General features: G+C 42.7%; 2 protein-coding genes across 4 annotated transcripts in view; one reads left to right on the top strand and one right to left on the bottom strand.

Moving 5' to 3' along the window:
* Nucleotides 1-16,119, top strand: part of LOC307227447 (serine/threonine-protein kinase D3-like) — a 41,868-nt gene extending 25,749 nt beyond the window's left edge. For 2 of the 3 annotated variants that reach the window (XM_079996764.1, XM_079996765.1), the window contains exons 6-19: nucleotides 3,196-3,388; nucleotides 4,139-4,216; nucleotides 4,858-5,044; nucleotides 5,228-5,351; nucleotides 6,138-6,215; nucleotides 7,725-7,998; nucleotides 11,793-11,845; nucleotides 12,050-12,122; nucleotides 12,339-12,445; nucleotides 12,787-12,948; nucleotides 13,729-13,827; nucleotides 14,111-14,378; nucleotides 14,910-14,995; nucleotides 15,268-16,119. In XM_079996764.1, coding sequence (XP_079852890.1) covers nucleotides 3,196-3,388; nucleotides 4,139-4,216; nucleotides 4,858-5,044; nucleotides 5,228-5,351; nucleotides 6,138-6,215; nucleotides 7,725-7,998; nucleotides 11,793-11,845; nucleotides 12,050-12,122; nucleotides 12,339-12,445; nucleotides 12,787-12,948; nucleotides 13,729-13,827; nucleotides 14,111-14,378; nucleotides 14,910-14,995; nucleotides 15,268-15,441 — 1,956 coding nt within the window. In that variant the 3' untranslated portion in view covers nucleotides 15,442-16,119. The remainder of the gene's footprint in view (nucleotides 1-3,195; nucleotides 3,389-4,138; nucleotides 4,217-4,857; nucleotides 5,045-5,227; nucleotides 5,352-6,137; nucleotides 6,216-7,724; nucleotides 7,999-11,792; nucleotides 11,846-12,049; nucleotides 12,123-12,338; nucleotides 12,446-12,786; nucleotides 12,949-13,728; nucleotides 13,828-14,110; nucleotides 14,379-14,909; nucleotides 14,996-15,267) is intronic. The other variant, XM_079996766.1, reaches the window with a different exon arrangement.
* A 553-nt stretch (nucleotides 16,120-16,672) lies between these two features.
* On the bottom strand, nucleotides 16,673-24,268 carry ndufaf7 (NADH:ubiquinone oxidoreductase complex assembly factor 7). The gene is made up of 10 exons (XM_080024243.1): nucleotides 23,968-24,268; nucleotides 23,681-23,841; nucleotides 23,520-23,600; nucleotides 22,914-23,024; nucleotides 22,352-22,565; nucleotides 22,008-22,066; nucleotides 21,461-21,574; nucleotides 20,009-20,152; nucleotides 19,087-19,260; nucleotides 16,673-18,596 (listed from the first exon to the last, which is right to left on the bottom strand). Exons 1-10 carry the CDS (start codon nucleotides 24,035-24,037, stop codon nucleotides 18,375-18,377), a joined length of 1,350 nt encoding a protein of 449 aa, XP_079880369.1. The 5' UTR covers nucleotides 24,038-24,268; the 3' UTR covers nucleotides 16,673-18,374.
* Nucleotides 24,269-24,348: the final 80 nt, after the last annotated feature.

Here is a 24,348-nt window from a genome sequence, read left to right as displayed (position 1 = left end):
CCATGTCGCGCAATGATGACGCAGTGACAGACATGTGACCGCTTGGTGCCGTTTTGGGCAATGATGACGTGGTGGTGACGACTCTCTGTGACCAATTACAGTTTTCTGAGTTCTGGTGACACGCAGCCAGTGTTGCCAGGTCTGAGGTTTTTCCGCAGAATTGGGCTACTTTTCAAGTGTCGCCGCGGGTTACATTTTTTGTCCACTGGTTAGGTAGACCTATTTTGCATACAAATTACATGAATAACATCTATAAATAAAATAATTATTAACATTCATATATTTTCATAAATGATTTGGTGTCAATGAATTGGGGGAAAGAGCAACAACTAGAAATCACTGTGGGTACGGGTGAGTCAGAGATGAGAATATGTAGACATATTCACCTCTGTTGGTCAAAAGCACAAGCAATCAGTCCCATGTTGCATGATAATGATTTTGTGTAGTGGATGTTATTGAAGAAGAAGAAGAAGAAGAATCTTTGATTGTCACACAGTACACCACACTACAACACATGCACACACACACACACACACATACACACACACACATGCACATGCACATGCTTTGGATGGTGGCCAGTGAAATGAGGCCTCTGCATTTAACCCATACTTGGCTTGTCCTTCCTCCGGGGGCACAGCCAGGAGCAGTGGGCAGCATACGTGGACGCGCCCGGGGACCTGGTGATGAGTGTCCATCGCTGGTCAGACGATGATGGGTGCATGTTTTTGGTGGGGGTCCGGACTGACGTTAGGTGGAGGAAACCCCATATGAGCACGGGGAGAACATGCAAACTCCACACAGAAAGGCTCCTATTTGGGAGATAACCCACCCGGAGTACGGTGCCAACAGCCCCCCAGGCGGGAATCGAACCCAGGGGCGCTGCTGAGCTATTGAGCTATTGAGCTTCAGTTTAAGGGGATTGTTATATCTGGTGAAGAAAATAGCCTTAATATTTGTATTTCGACACTTCATACACTGTTATATAATATACAAATCAGTTATCTGGGAGTGAAGGCATCAGCCTTAGAAATGTCTGGACCCCTTATTAGTTATTAGTCATTTACTACTACTACTAATAATAATAATAATCAGAACATTTGTCACCCATTGATTTTGCAAGAATTGCTGTTACAAGAACTTTGGGACCTAGAAACAGGGTCACGGGCCATAAAAGTTGAGAACCCCCGTTTTGTACACACAAGTGAGTACTGTGTGAGTCTGACCAGGGGAGTCGTTTCTGCCTTGTAAACATACATGCGGCAGAACACATACGTGTGAACACATATATCTCATACACACACACACACACACACACACACACACACACACACACACACACACACACACACACACACACACACACACACACTCGCACACCCACACTACGATTCCATAGGCGAACAGGCCACCGCCAGATTTTTCACAGTGTTTTCTAATTAACACGGAGCATGCTGTTCTAACGCTGTGTCGACACATCCTCCACAGTCTGACCAAACGGAAACACAAACATCTGTCTGAGTGACACACAAGCCTTTTTCTCTCCCTTCCAGTATAGCACTGAACCATTCATACGCAGGAGGAAATATTAAAGGCAAACGTTTATAGTTTTGAAATATATTTCATTGAACAGAGGAAAAGTATAAAGCTTGTCCTGAAAATCTACTGTCACATCATTAATTTTTGAATAGCAGGCAACGGTGCTAGAATGGAACAAATATATATATATATATATATATATATATATATATATATATATATATATATATATATATATATATATATATATATATATATATATAAAAATTTAAATTAAAACACACTTCAACCCATCTCCCATCAACCCATCATTTAAACCCAACTCAATTCCCTACATTGGTAAAACAATGCAGTATTTTATGTTCACTCTCCTCAGAAACTGGGAAAACAAAACCCTTTTCATCTTTATTCACTCTTGTAAATATATTTTCCCTAAACCCTATTTTACTGCCTTGTCCGCCATTTAGTCAGAACACTCCTATGTTAAAGACAAATTAAATAAGGCTATTTTTGTACATATCTCTGTGAAATTGAACCTGGTGAACCTGAATCACGCAGCTGTGTAAGAAGAAAATGGAATTGAACTTCTTTGTGTTCCGTGGACATTTATTTCAGTCTATTGTCCTGAATTTCCTGCTATAGCGAGTGCTAAGGTGTAGCGGCTGCACAATTAAAAAGGTCAGCCATTGTGCGTACAAACAGAAAGGGTTGTGTTATTGTATTGTGTTTTTGTGTCTCTTCAGCCAAGATGCTGCAGACAACCTACACGAGATGAGAGCCTCTTACCTCAATGGGTTTTATTTGCAATGTCTTTTGTTTGTTTTTAATGGCTCGTGGTTTGTGCAGCGATGCTTGCATGTTCTCCAGAAACAAATCTCCGCTCTCGCATCCAGTGTTTCACCCGTTGGAGCCTGGACGTTCAGTCAGCGCTCGGGTCCACCTTGAATTCCTGGAAGTTCCTCTCTGTGCCTTTCCTGCAGACTGTTACATAATTTGAGATTTAAATTTCTCACAGCTGTGCCAAATCCTTATTGCAAAATACACCATTTACTGTTGCGAAATGCTGGAAAGCACAAGAGGAAAACATATGACACTATTATCTCCTGTTTGAATGATTGTGTTAAATATAGGTCATAGTTACAACAACAAAATGATTTTATAGACAGAGAAAAAAAACAAAAAAACATTTTTAAATAATTATTTCTTAATTGGATATTTCATTGAATCCCATCCTTCAGCTGAACAAGGGTTTGTGTTCTGATCATGGGATTGTGATTATTGAAGTATTATCAATAATTCAATTATTTATAATTTTATGGCACTACTACTAGTGCCACTAAATACTACTACTACTACTGTAGTAGTGATAATAGTTTGGTATCATTCTTTAATATCATTGTCTTGTTTTCTTTCCTGTTCTCCTTCTTTCCCATCCACTCTTTCCCTTCCTCTTCCTCTCCATTTTCCCTCGCTCCCTTCCCTTTCCCTTCCCACCCAATCCCCCCCCCCCCCCCCCCCCCCCCCCCCCCCCCCCCCCCCCCGCGCGCTCTCCTTCATTCCGTTTTTCTCTCTCTTTCTCCTGCCTCCTCTCTTGCCCTTCTCTCCCAAACCCTCTCCCCCTTCCTTCCTTTATTTCTCTTTCTGCTCTGCCCTCAGCAGCGTCCTCTCCTGGTAGTTGGGAAGCGTAACTCCCTGCTGAGTGGTCGGCCCATCTGGATGGAGAAGATGGTTCTGTGCCGGGTCAAGGTTCCCCACACCTTTTCCGTCCACACCTACACCCGTCCCACCATCTGCCAGTTCTGCAAGCGGCTGCTCAAGGGCCTGTTCAGGCAGGGCATGCAGTGCAAAGGTCAGTGGATTTGCACGGAAAGCCTAAAAAAATACTCAGTGTCTGCAGAGTAAACATCAGTTCATAATACTAAAAACTATAAATGATGATTTTTGAGCCATATGTTCCCTTGCCAAACCTCCATTTTGCAATAATTTTCCCTATTTGTTTTGTTCTGTTTTTTGATTTCCATCAGTTTGGGTGGGCAAATTAACTGTCTACCTACATTTTAATTTCAAATGTTCAATGTCAATAGATAGCTCTTCTGCACGTGATATGTACTATTAGACTGTTGGGTTATACTTTGATAGTGTGAAGGAACAAAAAAGCACCAAAGAGCAAAAAGGACACTTTTTCTAGGACAGCTTGTCAACTGAAATGTCATGATTTTGACAACCCTGTAGCTATGATGTTGAGACATTTTTGAATTTTGTTATACAATTTGAATCTCTTCAGTAACGTTGCATGCAAAATATGAAGGTTTTATGAGCCTTGAAGAATAAAGTTGCTGAAACGTTTCCAAAATTAATTTGCATTGAACCACATACAACAGAAAATATAGCTGTTTTCTTAATTTGCCCAAAGCCTCACACAATGTACCATATGAGAGGAAATGGAAAAACAACCCCTTGTCTAAAACTGTCCAAACAACAATCCCTTATCGTGCATAAGTGTAAAGCTGGGAGGCTTCAAAAGGATTCATTGGTTTGGTCGGTCTGTGTGGTGATTGATTGGTTGATTAATTTCTTAATGTCTTAAATGCACCCTTAGACTGTAAATTCAACTGCCACAAGAGATGTGCTGCTAAGATTCCACGTGACTGTCTGGGTGAAGTGGACTTTAATGGAGGTGAGTCTCAGGCTGAGGCCACGAACATAACAGATAAAACTCTTTATCTCAAACACGACGGAACGTTCAGTGTCTGTACAATCGAGGTTTACCCATTTGGCCAAAACACAGATTTTCAATTTTTTTATTTCCTTGTCTGATGGAAGTTCCTGTTTGGTCTGTATATAAACACAAGCAGACAGTAAACTACAATCAAACAAATAAAGAATGAAAGAGATCCTCTGCTAGAATGTCCTGAACACTGCTGTCAGTATACTCCATACAAAGGGTATCACAGCAATAAAGCGAGGAAAAAAGCGTGGAATATTTGGACCGGAAGCAGACGAGGGTAGGTTGTGAACTGGTCAATAGTTCGCTCTTGGTGCCTTTGCTCTAAAAGTTCTCTCTCATCATGTGTAAATTGGCATCTTTACTAAACATTTCCTCATGTTATGACTCACTGACGTGTTAAAGTGGTAATCCATGAGATTATTAAAAATAAATCCCATATTTGGTGCTTTATGTAGCTGGTACTTAGTAAGAACCAGCCAGCCATTCAATGCACCTGCGTTATGCATATGCTCCTATGTGCTGTTTCTATTGTCGGTGGCGGGGTCATCAAGTAATATTAACAATGGTTTCCACCCCAACCCACCCCCAAGAGCCAACCAGCCCCAGCCCAGACTCCATGGACCCCACTATGGAGGTGGACCCGAGCGACACGAACAGCGAGGGCGGGCAGAGCATGGAGGACCAGGAGGAGGCCTCCACCCCGGACAACAAGATCTTCTACATTGAGAGCCCTTGTGGGGACGTAGACAGGGATGACGACATGATCCGAACCATCAGGTGATGGCGGAGTCCAACCTCAAAACCCTCTGCTCTGTGTTAACGTCTGCTTACAAAAGTGTGTGTGTGTGTGTGTGTGTGTGTGTGTGTGTGTGTGTGTGTGTGTGTGTGTGTGTGTGTGTGTGTGTGTGTGTGTGTGTGTGTGTGTGTGTGTGTGTGTGTGTGTGTGTGTGTGTGCTGCAGTCCATCCACAAGCAGCAACATCCCCCTGATGCGGGTGGTCCAGTCCATTAAACACACCAAGAGAAAGAGCTCCACAGTGGTCAAGGAGGGCTGGATGGTGCACTACACCAGCAGGGACAACCTGGTAAGACACACAGGCACACACGCTTCAAAACATGTACAACACTTGCCAAACATTGACCCAGACACACATAGAGACACCACTTATTTCCCCAACCAAACGCAAACACACACACACACCCCAACAGTGGAGGGTTCTCACCAGGTCCTTGAGGTACTTAAAGGGCTTTCATTTCATCCTCAGAAATGTAAGTACTGGAACACCTTGAAAAAAGCCCCCTTTTGTGCTGAAGTGCTTAAAAAGTCCTTGAAAAAAACATGATAATTGAAAACCTGTGATATTCCCCCTTGGTTTTGTTATTAGAAATAAAAATAAAAAAGTCCAGAATCGCTTTTAATACATCAATTATGGTGTGTGTGTGTGTGTGTGTGTGTGTGTGTGTGTGTGTGTGTGTGTGTGTGTGTGTGTGTGTGTGTGTGTGTGTGTGTGTGTGTGTGTGTGTGTGTGTGTGTGTGTGTGTGATCTGACTAAGATTATATTTTAATTCATAAAGATCACATTGACAATTGATTATATTTGTCTGCGTGAAGAAAAACTGAAAGTTGATTGAAAGTCCTTGAATTTTGTTTTGTAAAGCCAGAATGAACCCTGACTGTGACACACACCCCCACACACATACAGTGATCTAAACTCACATTCAAACCAACCCTTGAATATTCACCCCAAATACACACTGAAACCATGGACCCAAAACACACACTTTTGCAATTTTCCTCCGAACCATAAAATTCTTGTTCTTTTCATGCTATGATCTTGCGTCTTTAACTTTTTTCTCTCCTCCTTTTCCAGAGGAAGAGGCATTACTGGAGACTGGACAGCAAGTGTCTGACTCTGTTTCAAAACGAAAGCGCAGCCAAGTATTACAAGGTACACAACCCCCCCCGTGGCTGCCTGTATCAAGACACTGTGAGAGGATAATGGGGAATTATGCTGTATTAAACCTAATTATTACCTCGACTTACACTTACACAACACTTGTTAACATAACATGTTATTTCTTGACAAAAGATGCTTTTGTCACCTAGCTGCCTTAATCGAGGCTCTGTAATTTCCTCAGTATCCGATCCCATTTTACACTCTCTTGATATTCTGTGACAAAGTTACTTTCTATCTTAGGTTGTATTTTTGCAGCTACAACTACAAGCGTATGGATGCAGCTTAAAAGCCAATGATTTAATGACCAATCTTTTAATGTTTATCAGAATTTCTTAGTGGTTCCTTAAGGCAGTGATTCTCAAACATTTTCATATGAACAACAATTTTGATAGGCATTTGGTCACCGACCCCATTGGATACGATTTTGTCTCTCAGACAACAATCTCAGAAAGGGTGTTTATTGTTAGAAATGATTTCCAAACTTCCATTCCTGTCTCTACTATAGTTAGAGAGATAACAGTGAAACCAGGTTCAAAACAGTCGTTATTATACATTTTCTAGGGTGCTAACGTCTTGAAAATCAAATAATGGTGAAGTTGAACTAATTTAGCATTTTCCTGGGAACCCCCTGGAACGTAAAGAGAAGGGTCCCCGCACCCCATGTTGAAAACCACTGCCCAAAGGAACTCCAAGCTGGTCCAAACTACCATTCCTCACTCCCACACTCTACTGAACCCCCAGTGCAGAGAGAATGGAGTCGCTAATGTTAAGGGAGAGAGGGGCTGCGGAGGTGTTAATGGAGAGAGGGGCTGCAGAGGTTAGAAATGTGATTGTGTCGGATCCTCCCCACGTTGGTTTGTCACCATGGTGCCTTGTGCACTAGTCCTTTTAATCACAGTAGGGTGTGTGGGGTCGGGTTGGATTTGGGTTGGGAGGGGTGGTTCTCTCGGTCATGTGGTAAACTTGCCAAACCACGGGCCGTTCATCTGACACCGTCGCTCACAGAAACGCGGAGCCGCAAGGTCGTCTGTAGACGTCCGATTGGCCCTGCAGGCGGGAACTTTTCTTTGATGTGTCGGTTCTCCTGGCAGGCAGAGACAGAGAAAGGAAGGGAGACGGAGCTTAAAAACATGAGGCTGGAAAGAGACCCACACAGTCTTTCAGAGAGGGAGAATAGAAGAGTTGGAGATAAGAGCAGAGTAAGATGGACAGATAGACTAAAATGTTGGAACTTGAAAATGTTGTAACTTGAAAAGTCCCTCAGAGAGAAGAGATGTAGATAGATAGATGGATAGATACATGGATAGATGGATGGATAGATAGATGAGTCTATAGCTCAGGGCCTTGGGGTCGGGACTGGAAGGGTTTCATCCATTGAACATCGCTTTCTCAGCAAGGCATCTAATTAGAATGGAAAATGATCTTCAGATGATACCTCCTTACCTGCTTTAGCGCCTGCTATCCACATCATCGACCTCTGACCCCCTCTGCCCCCCACAGGAGATCCCCCTGTCGGAGATCCTGCAGGTGGAGCCGGTGCAGGACCTGAGCAGCCTAGCCCAGGGCAGCAACCCCCACTGCTTCGAGGTGATCACAGCCAGCATGGTGTACTACGTGGGGGAGAACAGCGGCCCGCAACACAACCCCGTCCTGGCAGCTTCGGGCGTGGGCCTGGATGTGGCTCGGAGCTGGGAGAAGGCCATCCGCCAGGCCCTGATGCCCGTCACCCCCCAGCCCAGCATCTCCAGTGGGCCCGGCCAGGGCAGGGAGCACAGTAAGTGTAATTATCCATCCCCCCATGGCCTGAGACATGAGACTCTTCTCTCTGTACACTCTCTCTCTCTTCTACACCTTGTGTGGTGTGTTTTTACAGAGGAAGAGGAGCGCACTGTTTGTTCAATCATTATTTTTTGGCTATTTTGAAAAGCATGCTGTTTGTTACATTCACTTTTACCCTCTCAAAGTGTCCCCTCATGTGTAAGTGCAGTCTTAAAATGTATTTTACACATATTAGGCCTCAAAGATCATTAAATTCTCAAATTTATTAGGTCTCTCAGTGGAGTCCTTCCACGGAGGGACTTCGCTGATTCGACCAATCCGCAGCAGCTGAGCGGCCCCGGGATGGGAGCCTGCACTGCCTGTCTGCAGCGGCTCTTGACCACGTCCCCTTGGTCCGCCACAGTATTAAATTATAAAATGGATCTCTGACACCTGCACCCTGTGTTAGTGACATTTGCCAGTAATGAACAGATATAGAGAATGAAACATGTAACTCAAGCAGTATTAGTATACGGCCTTGCCCTACCCATGAGCAACACAGGGAGCGGAACCCCTAACCGTGGCAGTATTGGATTGACTTTCAGTTTGAAATAGTTCCATCCCACAAAAATGGCTGGTATAAAAACAAAACGTACTTTACTGATTATTGAGAGTGAGCTATTTCAGGACCTTTGCTTATAAGACATTCTCATATCTTAGCGAATGAAAAGTTTATATTTATATATATATATATATATATATATATATATATATATAGCTTGCCCATTTTTCCTGCTTCCAACACATCAACTTCAAGAACTGTCTGTTCACTTGCTGCCAATATATCCCACCCCTTGACAGATGCCATTGGTACAAGATTATCAATGTTATTCACTTCGCCTGTCAGTGGTTTTAATGTTGTGTGTGTGTGTGTGTGTGTGTGTGTGTGTGTGTGTGTGTGTGTGTGTGTGTGTGTGTGTGTGTGTGTGTGTGTGTGTGTGTGTGTGTGTGTGTGTGTGTGTGTGTGTGTGTGTGTGTGTGTGTGTACTGTGTGTGTGTGTGTGTGTGTGTGTACTGTGTGTGTGTACTGTGTGTGTACTGTGTATATGTATATATATGACCCACCGCAGACTTTAGGTACATTTGGTGGCTTTTGACTTTATTGTATTTTTATTTTCTGCATCATTTGAAAGTGAAGAATCAGAGCTTCAAAACAAGATGTCACTTGTGCAAATCAAGAATTTTTAGCCATAGCTTTCAGCCATAGCTTTCAGCCATAGCCGTCCTCCATCCATGCAAATGGATGGAGGACCAATAAAGCCACATGGCTACTTGTCACATGGCCACTTGACACCCTTCTGAATGGGGGCAATCTCTGCATTGTTCTTGTGTTTTAACGGAATGTTGAACACACAAGATCTTTTGTTTTAAAGTATTTTATTTAACAGTAAAAATAATCATGTTTTATAAAAGTGCAATTATTTAGGAGTTTCAAAGTGCAGACAACACAACAAAATGTACAGGGTATCAATAATATGAGTCTCTGTACATCAGCCTTGATGTGTCATTCAATAAATAAATATGCGTGTGCCAAATATCTTCAAAGTTCTTGGAGTTATTATGTGGGCTAACCCCAACCCTACCCCAGCTTCACTCTGAGAGCCTGTTTGGGGCTGCCTCTTTTCATTTTCTTTTCGCCCCTGGCTGCATTTGCAGGTAAACTTGAGAATCTTGTAGATTGCTACTTGTTCATAATCTGCATCACCAACCTCAACGGACTTCATCACATCATAAATTTCTTCCATTGTAACAACAACAGGCGTGTCATTGGTCTCCTCCGGTGGTTCTTGAAAACATTCTATTTCATTGTCACATTCAGGTCAAAATCCGCTATTTGATATGTTCTCCAATCCGGGATAAAGCCAGTATCAGATTCAGCATCGCTGTCAGAGAACTGACTATCATCACGGAAAATGAAGTCCAGTACGTGCTGCTTACACTGACTTGGATCTATCACACTTGTCAGATTAAGGTTCGCGATATGATTAAGATCTTCCGCCACCCGCTTCTCGTAATCCATAACAACACGGAGATGAAAGTTTTCATAGACAAGTGAAACCGAAGGATCCTCGTGTGTGTGTGTGTGTGTGTGTGTGTGTGTGTGTGTGTGTGTGTGTGTGTGTGTGTGTGTGTGTGTGTGTGTGTGTGTGTGTGTGTGTGTGTGTGTGTGTGTGTGTGTGTGTGTGTGTGTGTGTGTGTGTGTTCTTCTCCTCGTGTGGTTTTTATGACAATCTTTTTTTCTTAATGGAGAGTACATATTGAAATAAAATATCCCTCATGCATATCAATACAATAATTAAAGCTGATTAATTTAGCTAGATACTTTCTTTCATTGATGGAAAACCCAGTGTCCTCGCAGCTCACATGAAAAACAGTAGGAAAAGGTGTCTGGGGATATTTCTGGGGAAAAGGTGAAATATACAATACAATAAACCAGATTTGCTTTAAATTAAGGAGTATAAACCTGAGAAATTTAAGCGGCATAAACCTGCGGAATTAAGTAGTAAAAGAGAACACTGACAATAAACTGAAAATGAAACCCCAGAAAATGAACAGTCAACGGTAAACATTCACCTCTGTATTTACAAATTCACACTTCTAGTTGTTGTATTTATTTTATATATATTATTTTTTTTAATTTAAATATTCTTATTTTAGGTCCAGCGAGTCCTGCGATCTCACCAAATTCATGAACATCAGTACCCTGTGTAGGTTTGTGTATAAAAAACAGACACTATTGTAAACTAGCTGATCAAATTCACCAGCGTATGATATGAAATCCGTACCGTACAGAACCCCATATGTCGCTGTGAATAAAGTTTTGTAAATGACCCCCTAATGATTAATATGTCGAGTTAAATTTGCAGCGTGCTCGTATCGATCGCCGAGCGGTGGCCCCAATGTGGCTGGATCAAGAGACGAGAAATCCATTCTCATCCTCCGGTGGAAATTCACTCCCAGGCAGTCTCTGTCGCAGCTTTTCTCTCTCTGCAGAAACATGTCCTTGGCGAGTGCAATAATTCATGGTCCTGCGCTAATGCCGCAAAATGCGTCACCTCGTTGAGCTTCCAAGACGCTTTACCAGCAATTTCTGACTTGAATGAATACAAATAAATAAAATAATACTGTTTATGTTCAAGAATAAGCATTTAAGTTCCCCCCCGTTCGTGCGCACCATGATAACAAACAGAAGGAACGATGAACTTCAGTTTGTCAGAGCGACACTCGATCTTGGTTTTCACTGTGAAAAACAAACACGAGATTTGCTCCGTTTGACAGGGTGATTTTCCCACAAGGATAAAGTTCATCTCATTCTCACTCGTCATGACTTAGCCCGTTTAATCCTATTCTCTAACTCTCATTTATTATTCTAACTGATGCAGCTTGTAGCACATGTTCGGGCAGAATACAGAGTCGTGTCGATGTCCGTCACCCGACGACGTATACCCACCACAACTCTGTAATTCATTAATACGGACTATTATTGTCAACATTATTCATGGTTGGATCAAATAAACTGTGTAATCCACGACAAAACGTCCCCACTGGAAAAATAACTTCTACTATCTACCGTCATCAGGACAACATCAACGATTCTGATTTTCTGCCTTTAACAATCCAGTTTTATTGGGTTTAACTCGATTTTTATCATTGGTACTGGCAAAAATTGTGTCATTGACCGTTTGTGTAGCACACTATTTGCAGCTCTCAAAAGCTTTAATATTATTATTGTGTGTTTTGTTTCTTCAGAGGACATCTCACTCAGCATATCGGTGTCCAACTCACAGATTAAGGAAAACGTGGTACGTTTAACCGTTGAACTGCATTGACATTATCATGTAAACATGGATATTTGGGATTCAGGATATTTCACATTCAGCATCTTAAAAAAAAAAAAAAATGCATGCTTTCTCATTTATGCGCCTGTTTTATTGACATAATATGATTTAAGGGTGTGAATGGATCGAAACTTCCGCTGATTCTTACCGCGATCCTATCTCATTCAGGACATCAGTTCTGTGTATCAGATCTTCGCTGACGAAGTTCTGGGCTCCGGGCAGTTTGGAATCGTCTACGGAGGTGAGACAGATCCCAAGATGGTTGGCGAGGGTCTCACTTTATGTTGGGTTTGACTGTGGGGTGGGGGGGGCTCCGTCCCGTCCCGTCCCGTCCCAACGCGTACATATTTAACTTTCAATCATGTCATTTTCTCCTATCTTCTATCGATCTCTTTATATAATATGCATAGGGAAGAAAAGTGTTTAAGATCTCCTTTTTCCCCATTATTTTTCACAGGAAAACACAGGAAGACGGGCCGAGACGTGGCCATCAAGATCATCGATAAGATGAGGTTTCCCACGAAGCAGGAGAGCCAGCTGAGGAACGAGGTGGCCATCCTCCAGGTACAACCTCCCAAAAAACAAACCACTAGTTTCTCCTCTTATCAAAACAATTAATCATTTCAACATTTTGTAAAGACAATATACACTTTGTAAAGACAACTGTGACCACGTTGATGGTATAAACTTGACAAATAACACTGATTAAGTCAAAACAATCCCTGAACTTGATCCTGAAACAACATGAGTCCCATCCAATTTTCCATCAGCTTCGCGTCATCAGTTCATGTCAACTCCATGACTAATCCACACTTTTCCTCTGAGATTGTGAAAACACCTCTTGGCTTGAGAACAAATCGGGCCGTTCCCTCTGACAAGCGTTGAAAATGCCGTTACCCCGACAGAACCTGCACCACCCAGGCATCGTCAACCTGGAGTGCATGTTCGAGACGCCCGAGCGCGTCTTCGTCGTCATGGAGAAGCTCCACGGTGACATGCTGGAGATGATCCTGTCCAGCGATAGGAGCCGCCTGCCGGAGCGTCTCACCAAGTTCCTGGTCACGCAGGTCAGCGGGCACCGCACGTGTCGATCATGTCCAGAGGCTGTGGTTCGGTCACAAAGAGGCAGAATGAGTGTGGAGGAAATAGTTTCTTTTCGCAGCGAGCAGATTTTGTCAGCTCGGATAATCACACGTTGCTCATTGCCAAGAACTGTTATAACAAGAGCTTGAAATGTTGCGCTTTTGCTGCTAAAACCAATTATTTGTCAAAAAGTGTGGACAATGAAATCAATGTGTCAAAGAAAAAACATTAAATAGTGCCAAAAAAAATTGAATGGCTCTGAAAAAAACATGAAATAGCGCCAAAATGTTAGAGGTTTTGGTAATAGTTATTAGTTGTCAATAATTAGTACCAATCCGACATGTTACTCTTACTGAACGGTATAGACTTGGTTTGGGGTCATTATAACATACGATTGAGGTATAATATGTTTTAGTCCATCAGAGACCTCCATGTCTCTTTATTTCACAACATAACAAAGTCTCTTATCTATAATATATGACACATTTCATGACACTTGCTATTAGATTTTGCATTAGATAAGACTTATTCTTATTTCTGTAACACCTTATTTTAGCCCTGTATTTTTCGCTGCATCCCTACTATGAACCACAACTTACAACAGCCGGACCTAAAACGGACACTTAAGGAGTGCCAGAGCACTCCTTTAATCTGGAAGTTGTCTGTGCTCTCAGTATTCTGTTCAGCTTTATGTGCCTATGTGAACTATGTACAAGGACTTTTAAGTATGGCGCGCCCCCCACAATGTCTGTATGTTGCTCCAGATTCTGGTGGCCCTGCGACACCTCCACTTCAAGAACATCGTCCACTGCGACCTCAAACCTGAGAATGTCCTCCTGGCCTCCGCCGAGCCCTTCCCCCAGGTCAGGACCGACAAGCCCTGTCTTCTTAGACATTCGAAAGCTAGAGAGTGGATTCTCGCATAGAGACTTTGTTTACTAGACCGCTTTAGGCACCTTGATCTTGTTTGCTGAACTGTTCAATTAGACATGCTGCAATAAACCTGTATTTATACTTAGGTCTGGAAAGACACGCTGCCTTTTGAAACTACAGGAGCATTAACGATTATATTCTACAATCTATATTGAATTAAAATTACAGTGGAAGTTATACTTCACTATCATCGTGTGACATTGTCGTCTCCAGGTGAAACTCTGTGACTTTGGCTTCGCCCGCATCATCGGGGAGAAGTCTTTCCGGCGCTCGGTGGTGGGCACGCCGGCGTACCTGGCGCCCGAGGTGCTGCGCAGCAAAGGTTACAACCGCTCACTGGACATGTGGTCAGTGGGTGTCATCGTCTACGTCAGTCTGAGCGGCACCTTCCCGTTCAACGAGGACGAGGACATCAATGACCAGATCCAAAACGCCGCCTTCATGTACCCTCCCAACCCCTGGAAGGACATCTCTGGAGAGGGTGAGGGGGGTGGGGGGTTGGTTTATGGATTCAGGGAGGCTGTTTGCTACATCGGGTCCTGGAAAATTGGAGATTTTAATAGTTAATAGGTGTGCATTTTTTTTGCCATAGTGACATATGGACTAAAGCTGTGTGTATGTATTTGCAGTATTTGAGAGAATATTTATCAAAAATGTAATGCATCTTCTACCATTTACACACTCATTAACACAAATATTGTATATAATAATTAACAAAATAAACAAAATATTAGATTCCATATAAGCACCAAAAATGTTAAGATCTTGTTGAAACGTTATTGGCAAAAATTGATCGGCACGCACTGTCACTGTAATTCTAAACTATATTCTCGCACGGTGAAGTAACCCTATTTAATCTTTCACGTGAATGCACCAATTTGTTTCTTCAAAGCCTTTTACATACTCAACCGTTTAATCCGATTCAGATTTTGATATAGGACATCAGATATCATTCAGACAACAGTGTTTCTCATAGAGGTTAACTCCTGACTTGTGTGTTCCATCCCCACAGCCACAGACCTGATCAATAACCTTCTGCAGGTGAAGATGAGGAAGCGCTACAGCGTGGACAAGTCGCTCAGCCACCCCTGGCTTCAGGTCTGTAAGGCTTATGTTTATTTGGATTTTAGTGCGTTAGTCTACCAGCACTGCAGGCTCCCTCATAAGGGGGTAGGACAGCTGGTTAAAAGTCTTCTGAAATTAGCTCTCCTTTTTGGACTTTTATCCACCTGTGGACAGTCCCTAAAGATGGGTACTTCCAGATTAAGAAAGTAAAAGTCCTCCCATGTTTTTGGCCGTATTTCTACTTTCTCAACCTGGATGTCCAGCCTCTGCTCAGTGGGACTGACCTGCTGCTCTCCCCTAAGCAGGATTACCAGACCTGGCTGGACCTCAGGGAGTTCGAGACGCGCCGAGGAGAACGATACATCACGCACGAAAGCGATGACGTGCGCTGGGAAGAGCACGCCGACGAGAGGAGTCTGCACTACCCCAAGCACTTCATCATGGCGCCCAACCTGGATGACATGGAGGAAGACCCCTAGTGGCCTGGAGGGCAGACAGTCACACTTTACTCAGGAGAAGCAGCGGGGTCAAATCCCTGCAGCCTTTCGCGGATAACACTGGCTCGGGTGGAACCTGTCGCTATGGAGACTGCTCGGGCCGCGCTACACAGCACCATGACACCAGCCTGAGCGTGGCCACGGGGCAGCAGGATGCAAAGACTCTGGTACAGCATGAACACAGCGCAGGTTGCAACACTTTTCAGGTAGACTTCAAAACATTCCAGAAACCTTTTATGTATTTAACTGTTTCTACACAGACTGCCTTTCTGTCTAAGCCATAACATACTGGCCACCCTGGTGAGCCTGAGAAACAACCCTCTCCATGAACCAGCGCACTGCCAGACAGAAATAGCTTGGTAAGGACAGCACCAAGTGTGTTGAAACCTTAAAGACTTTGTTGGCTTTGATGGAATATTTTTCTGAACTTTACAATATATGCTGTTATTTTGTAAAGATATTTAGATGTCAGTTTACCACCGAGTGCTATTTTTCCAATTCTATTTCTATGTGACCAAAAAACTAACTTTCTCCCAAATGTATACAGTACATGATATATACATTAAAAAAATAAATTGTTTTTTGCACTTTCAGGAATGTCACAAAAAATGTCTTACTTTTTTACCCATCGGTATTCTCTTGGACCATGGTTTGGAAGTATGGGGGTGTAGTACTGGGCCGCGGTGTGGAGGCATGTTGATGCTCACGTTGTGGCCAAGTTCTTCTGTTGTGGACGTCGGTCACCAGTCTTGGGTCGTTTAATGTAGCATTGTGGGAGACAGGTGGTTCAAACCGCCTGCATTTCAGTCTGAATCTTTCTGCTGGTGATGACGTTTTGAAGCATTAATGTGCAGCGCAGATGGTGTTGTCATGATGAGATTTGGCGTCCGTGGATGTAGAATGCAGCCTAGTCGATCAATGGGTCGTAGAGTAGACAGACGAACTGCATCTAGCTCGGTCTGACTTGCACGAGGCGCTAAGCAACACTGCTTTCTGTAGAGACCTTGACATAACGAATACAGCTTTAAGTTTTTCTGTGCAAGAATTGACTTTCTATTTGAACGGACACTGCCTCGTTCCCTCTCCATTGTGCTGCTGCTTGGCCCAGCAGAGTTCTGTGCCGAGCAATGACTCGAGGTCAGTTCTGTTGGAGGCACGTTGGTAAAAATGTCCATGTTGGAATCCTCTTATGTGTTTCAATGAGTAAAAAAAATAATCCTTGACAGATTTTATTTGAACAAGGTCATGATATAACTAGGTATCCTTTATTCATCCTGGCTTTCTGTTATTTTACCAAACGGAGACAGTTGCAATTCCAGTTAAGGTAAAAGTGACAGTTTGATCCGCCAACATAATTTTCTGTGATATGAGTTACCTTTAGAGTGTGCATGCACACAATTAGTTACACTTCAAAAAATTACAATTCATATGTCTGATAAGAGTATAGAAATTAATATGTGTGTATGTAGACCCTGTGGTCTACGGGGCTACATCCAGAGTGTGTTACTAGCTCATGCCCAAAGTACGCTGGGATTGTCTCCAGCCCACAGCAACGTTGAACAGGAAAGACCTGGCATCAATCTTACATACAAATTAATCAGACACATTTAACGAAAACTGACCCCTTACACAATGTAAATGCTGCTCAAAATGTAGTCCTCCTTCAAAATTCAGCCCCGTTAGAAGCCATATACCACAGGAGCTGCACCAAGATGTGCATGGGAACGACAGTCAAACCCACCGCTAGACTAAACAGCTTCATTGTTCCTACCGGTCTCTGGGACTCGGGAGTCCTACAATTTATTCCAAATGTCAGAAATCATATTCCATCAAATCAACACATCCAAGAAAAGAACTTAAGCAAATGTTCACAATCAAAAAGCAAAGAAAACCAGTAACCTTTCACATAGGGATTTAGTGAATCAAATTTTTTAATTACCCTCTAACATAGTGCCCCATAGCCTCACATTGGCGCCTTCTTCTATCAGACCACTGATTGTTTTGGCAGCAATGAGCATCCTGTGTAATCAGATCTTTTAATTGCTACTGCAGTAATGGGGGAGAGGGGGAGATTAGAGGAATACAGAGCCTGCTGTGAGTGGCTGCTCCCGAACTCTGAGCTCACCAAATTGCTTCAAGATGTGTGTAAAACCACATGGTTTAGCAAAAGGTTTCTGCCAGTGTCAAAGAAAAAGAAAAAAAGAAAATAAAATAAAATCTCCGTCCGCCACAGGCTTACCCCTAAACTACGGCCTGAAGTGGCTCTGTACCAGGTTGCCTCAGCCTCCAGCGAATCCTCACTCCTGCTGGTTCCGTGTAATGAAACGTATCGTTTCTTTTTATTTTATTATTCTTGACAGACTTGTCAGTCTAATCAGAGATTAAAGGCTTTAAAGGAAAACTTGTCTTTTTTTTTTTTTTTTTACCTAAGCTCTATTTGGCCAACCGGGGAACTTGGTCATGATCGCCCCAACGTTTGGTGGTTGGCTGAAGCTATTCTCTCAAAAATAAAAGGTTTAAAGGATTCTGATGCCAATCACTCAAGTTGACTCCCAATGATCGAAAAATAAGACTTTGGTTGAAAGAAATACCGGAGTTTTCCTTTAAGTCTGTTTTCAATATGGCTGTCTAGGAGTCTTATCACTCTATATATGAACACTGTTTATGATAACAAATGAGAATTTTTAACAAGACAATGTGCCCACAATGTCATAATCTTCAGTCATACTTTTCTCACAGCTAAATGATGTTCCATGCATGTTTGTTCACCGTGTGCTATTATAAAGCCTTCCGTGATAAAGAAATCCGTCATGAGCGTCCTTCAACTCTCCAGAGGCTCCACACCTGCAGAGGTCACCTTTTCCTTTTCAGGATCACCAGCCCAACGTCACGGCACCTTCACTTTCACGGCCCTGTCACGAGAAGCTGAGCTTAGTGAACCCAGCCACAGGAAGTGGCGCTGGGCTCTTCTTCTCCATCTTCAGCCCCTCGAACTTCTTGGGCTGCTCCAGGCGGCCGCGACCCAGCAGGCAGAGGAACTGGAATCGCTCTCCCATCTGCTTGGGGTTGGTGAGCAGGTCGTAGCTTCGCAGCAGCTGCTTCCTGGTGGACGGATCAGCACAGTTCCTCAGCAGAACCTGCACAGAGGAGCGGGTCGGTGCAGGTCGCCGGTTATTGTTAACGTCAACTTTTTCTATCATTGCACTTGTGTTTTTCCTCTTTAACATTATTTTCCCCCCAAGACTAAGGTTTTAATGTGTGACTTATAAGTTAAGGACATTTTTTAAGGCTGTTTTCCATGTGCAGATCGTAATAATAAAAAGTAATAATAAAATAAATGTAAAAAAGACAGTAAATCATAAATGAAAAGGCGGTAAAATAAAAGCAATAAGAGTAAAATTAATATTTATCTGTTCTATTTACCGATTGGAAGCAAAGGAGATGACCAAAACTGTGTTTACAATCGTTTAAATGATTTAAATATTATTACGTTTGTATATAATTACTAATTGATGTTGTATATAGGATTCCAGTCAGTTACTTCGGCAAACTGCAGCGGTGGGGACTTAAGTATTTTATTTCTATTTTTAAATCAAAAACACTCCATACTCCTGAGCTCCGTCCCACCTGCATGCGTGTGTCGATGCCCATGTTTCGGAGGAAGTCTCTCTGGGAGACAGGGCCCAGGCAGCCCACGGCCTTGCCGGCCATCCTCCGCAGGTAGCTGAAGTCAACGTCGGCCGTGAGGTCGGCCGAGCCCGGGGAGGCCAGCACCTCGTGGAGCTGGTGACCTTTGAACCCCTGATGATGAGAGGAGGAGAGACGGGCACAACAAGAGGGAGGACTGAGTCATGAAGAGATCAAACGGTGGAACGAGGTACTGAATAAACCAAAACCGTGCCAGGGACATGGATGATTGACTGGATCTAGAATTGGAACCTTAACTTTCAGTGGTTTCTGTCAACAGATGACTTGTGAAACAACTGACTTAAAGAAAGAAAATGTTTGGAAAATGTCAGTTATTCAAAAAATAAATGTTACAGTTTTGGTTGTTGTATGGGGATTTGGTATGACAATGTGTGGCTGGGCGGATGACCCTGGAGAACGGTTTTAAGATGAGGTCGGTCTACTTCCCACCATCTGTTTCCTCAACCGCTACCACTCTTCTGGAAATCCCTTTCGCCACATTACACACGATAACATGATGACAAAATACACATAAGCAGACTACTACACACTACAGGATCTACATTCTGTTTAAATTAACTGTTCTGGTGTGTGTGTGTGTGTGTGTGTGTGTGTGTCACATTGATGACTGTAGTTTCATGTCCAATGCAAAGGAGCTCACTAAATCCAAATCCAAAAATGTGTTGTTTTTCCAAGGGTTAGGAAAATGATAACATCCATAGTATCCCATGGTGGGTTTTAATCGAACACACCGGCCAACATTTATTAAAGCAGGAGTCAAAGGTTTCAAAGAGTGGAAGTAACTGCTCAAATATGAATATACTTATCAGGTGGTTTGTGCACACAGTTTTCAAAAACATACTCTGAATGTGTCTGTCTTGGTTCCATTGTGGCCGTAGTCTGCGATCAGTGCCGCGCCCCCGTCCTCCGCAATCCGATTGGCCAGATTCTGGACGATGACCCCTCCTTCTGGACAAACCTCCACATGCTCCCTCTTCTCGTCGGCCTGGAGGAGGGGGACAGATGGAAGACGAAAATCTAGGGAAGCCTTTCAATAACCCTTATCTGTGGTGGAGAACCCAGAGTACTTACAGCTTTGGCCTTTTTATTATTTTTATTTTAGCCTTGGTAGTGAAATTAGATTTAACGCAGTAATATGAATGTTTCGACCCCTCTATGTATGAAAAACCCTGTATACTTTTCAAAATTATGAGGAAAAAACATTGAAGATTTGCGCTTTCCTTAGGACTGGGGGGCCCAATATGGACACTCACGTAGGGAAACCCGGCGATTTAACATAATTCAAGAGCCGGGCACTTCAGCCAAGCTAGCTGATGATCTCAGCCTCTGGCAGAAGGTTCAAAGTGTGTGAACTGAACGAGAAAGAGTCTGCGAATGTATAGACCCCCGCCAATAAATGGCAGATGGCATACAGACCTTTCGATGGAAAAACCTCAAACTTTTCTTGAGTAAAGTTTATTCTACAAACAGAGGCAGAGATGATGTGAGGTTAGAGATAAGACTTGGAACGGAATCCCACGACAACTAAGAAAACTCAGGACAGAAAGTGTCAAAAGCAAAAGCAATTCTCTTCTCAGAGACTAATATCACATAAAACCAAGCAAGTTAGATTGAGATTACTCTGGTTTTGTGCTCTGTATACTGTATAACCCTGGGTGTACTGAGAAGATGAACGTGTGTAATAGAAGGCAACGACTGGATCATCTCATTGACAACTTTGTAGCACAAATGAGAACTATGTCAGATCATGTGGCAAATAGTACCTCCCGCTGGCCAGGCAGGTTACAACATGCTCATCATATCATAGGTCCAACAATTTGGGATTTTCAAGCCTCATATACATTTACATTTAGTCATTTAGCAGACGCTTTTATCCAAAGCGACTTACAAGGGAGAATAACATTCAAGCTACAATATAAAATCCTGACCATGAACTATATCTTATTCTTCAAATGAAATTAATTAGAATGGATTATTTAAATATCTAATAACAGTAACATCACTCACAATAACTCCATAACAGGCTGAAATAGCTTATGGGTATTGTAGGATTTCCCCAACGCAATACCACACTAAGAGCCTCAAGCATGTTGGATATAAAAAAAAAAAATTGACCTGGTTTTGATGTTAGATGCCCCTAATGGAGCAAAATGGATTATATGTCAGAGAATGGATGGCCTCTGTCCATACTGTTCAGTAAATGTTATTGATTGGACTGTGATGTAGGAGTTTGCTCTTAATAATGTACAAATTCCTGGGATGTGTGGTTAAATGTGTCCTGTGTAGCTTGTACCTGGATCAGAGTGGTGGACGCCAGCGTTGGAGACGGAACGATGACGAACCTAAGTTTGTCAGAATGCTCTGGGTCGACATCCACCATCACCTCCCTCCACCCCTGCGCTGTCCTCTAGAGAGAGAGAGAGAGAGAGAGAGAGAGAGAGAGAGAGAGAGAGAGAGAGAGAGAGAGAGAGAGAGAGAGAGAGAGAGAGAGAGAGAGAGAGAGAGAGAGAGAGAGAGAGAGAGAGAGAGAGAGAGAGAGACTTTTATAAAACTGGTAGTAATTCATCCATTATCATCAGATGATGCCTGGCTAAAACCATTAGAGATTCAAGATTTTTATTCGTCACTTACATATACATACTTTCATAAATATATGCAGTGAAATGTAATGCAACGTGAAACGGTGATAACACACAATATGTCCTAGGAAAAATTTCGAATAGCCCAACTGACTGACTCCTAAAACGTAATACAGTAAGTCGAATACTTATAGAATAAAATTCAAATATTTACATTAATACATTACATGACATCAGTCATAATGGACGTTTGGTGCACACCTGGAACTTGTGGATTGGTAGGGCATCAAAAAACTCATGGGCCAAATAGATGCTGAATCCTGGTAATGGAAGAAAATGAAAATTACCAGAATAGGCGAAAGTGTAGTTTACAACTAAATTGTTTTGACACCGTTCTCTCTGGTCGGGTGCAGTCATATACAGTACACTTATATAAGTATTCTCACACACTTATATAATTATGTGTGTGAGAATACTCATCCATACTTAATTCTTCTGACGTCTACTTAATACAGTAAGTTATTTCACAAAACTAAAGGAAAATAAAAGTACTTGAAGACAACAAGTACAAACTTAAGTCTCGAGCACTAAGAATGGAAGTTTACCTCTGGGGACGTCCTCCAGCTGCCGGTACCAGGAAATGGGCAGACCAGTGACTGTGGTACTGCGCCGGTAAACAGGCTCATCCTCACTGGGTGACACCTGGCTTTGGTCTCCAGTCAGACTCTGGGCCTGGACCGCACTCAGCATGGGACTCACCTCCACCAGGTGGACCGACACCGCTGTTCTGCCCAGAGCCGATTTCAGCTGATTGAACACCTGGAAGAACCACAACATGCACCCGATTAAACCCCCCACCCTGGCAATGTACACTCTTATGTGCTACCCACCTGGCTACACAGGAAATACAACAATTACGGTTAAGGCATGTTATTTTTTTACCGGATGTGCTCCCCTCACACTGAGTGTGAAAGATGCAACTATGTGACTTTATGTTGGTGTCTGGTATGTGTGTTACATCAGACATTAGTGCTACATTACTACATTAGTGTTGCATCATTAGTACATAAGCACAATATTGGAACCAAAGCCTGATAGCAATATCAGCATCCGTGCATCCCTTGTTGTAAAAGACAGGTGTTGAGAATGACTTTGGCCAAGACGTACTCTGAGGATGTCATTTGCCAATGAGCCTCTTCCAGGTCCAAACTCCACCAGCTGCAGTTGGCTGGGACTTCCTGCGCCCATCCACTCACTCACACACCAGATGCCAACAAGCTGCACAGAGAAAACGCACTACTACATTTGAACAGAACAACAGCAAAGACAATACGGTGATATTATAATGTCTCATTATTTGTTATATTATTTAGAGGAAAATGCCTTAGATTGTAGGAATGAAAATTAATCTGTCAAGTTGAAAATCAAACATTATATAAGTGCATGGTTCGTATCATCTTTATTGCTTCTTTAATATGATTCAATTTATGTTCCTGGTTTAAAAAAAAAGTGTTTAATTTATAACATTTAAAATTTTGCAAAGAGCAGTTATTTTCATCAGTGATTTAAACAGGAATACAGCCTGGTATTGATATTTCATTAAGGGAATATAAATGTATGTAGAATAGGACTGTACAAAGACTGCTGCTGTCAAAAGAACAGGCTTTCATCAACGTCGGGAAGCAAAGTCTCTGAAATACAGGGAGAAAATGTTTGGCAAATATCTTCCAGTTAGAATTTAAGGTGGAATATCTGTCATATACTAGTGCTTACCTCTCCAAAGATCTGGCTAATTTCTGGTGAGGTGATGAAATCCCCATCTGGGCCCAGCATGTCGTTTCTAACATAGTAGCCCTGAGAGAGGGAGAGAGAAAGAGCACAATAAGCAGGTGACATGACAGTGTCTGACAGGCTGCGATGAACGTGTTGGTTACCTGCACAGGGTTAGTGAGCGCCTCCCTCATGTACTCTGCCACTGGAATAGGACCTGTGGCTATTATTTTAGATGCCAGGTGGCGGAGCATCGAGTTTTGGGACTTTCTTTTCTCTGGTGAGGTGCTGAAACGAAACACCTTTTGTCCCGCTCTCCATCGTGCTGAAAACAACAACAATGCACCCCAAATGATTTTCTACAGCAACTGCATAATTTTGCTATAGAACTCTTGAAATACATCGAAATATCCGACGTGTCATTGAAAAACACTGTTGTTTCTCCTCTTACCTGGTGATAATGGATTCAATGAGCAAAGGAGGGTTTTGTTGACGACACGGAGCCTTCTAAAAGCCTCCATGTTTTTAATATACACTTATGAGCTAACCTGAATCATCGTCGTCAATACTCTAGATCCAACCAGGGGTTAATGAGATCATCCACAGGTTACGGAAAGGAGATCCAGCATCAATGTGGTTGAATTAAAGTATATAAAAATACAATTGTTTTAAATCGACGTCAGTTTAGATGCAAGATTCTCTTCTCTTCAATTCCCAAAGACTCGACATTCGTGTCAACCTCAAGCAGGAACCACGACGACCCGCTGCCACTGGACAACAAACGATATGATCGGATGAGAGACGCTCAAGTGAAAATTAATTGGTTGAAAGT

The sequence above is a fragment of the Zeus faber genome, assembly GCF_960531495.2.
Source record: "Zeus faber genome assembly, chromosome: 2".
NCBI classification, from domain to species: domain Eukaryota; kingdom Metazoa; phylum Chordata; class Actinopteri; order Zeiformes; family Zeidae; genus Zeus; species Zeus faber.
Note: the sequence above shows the minus strand (reverse complement) of the source record. Positions and strands in the feature narration are given on the sequence as shown.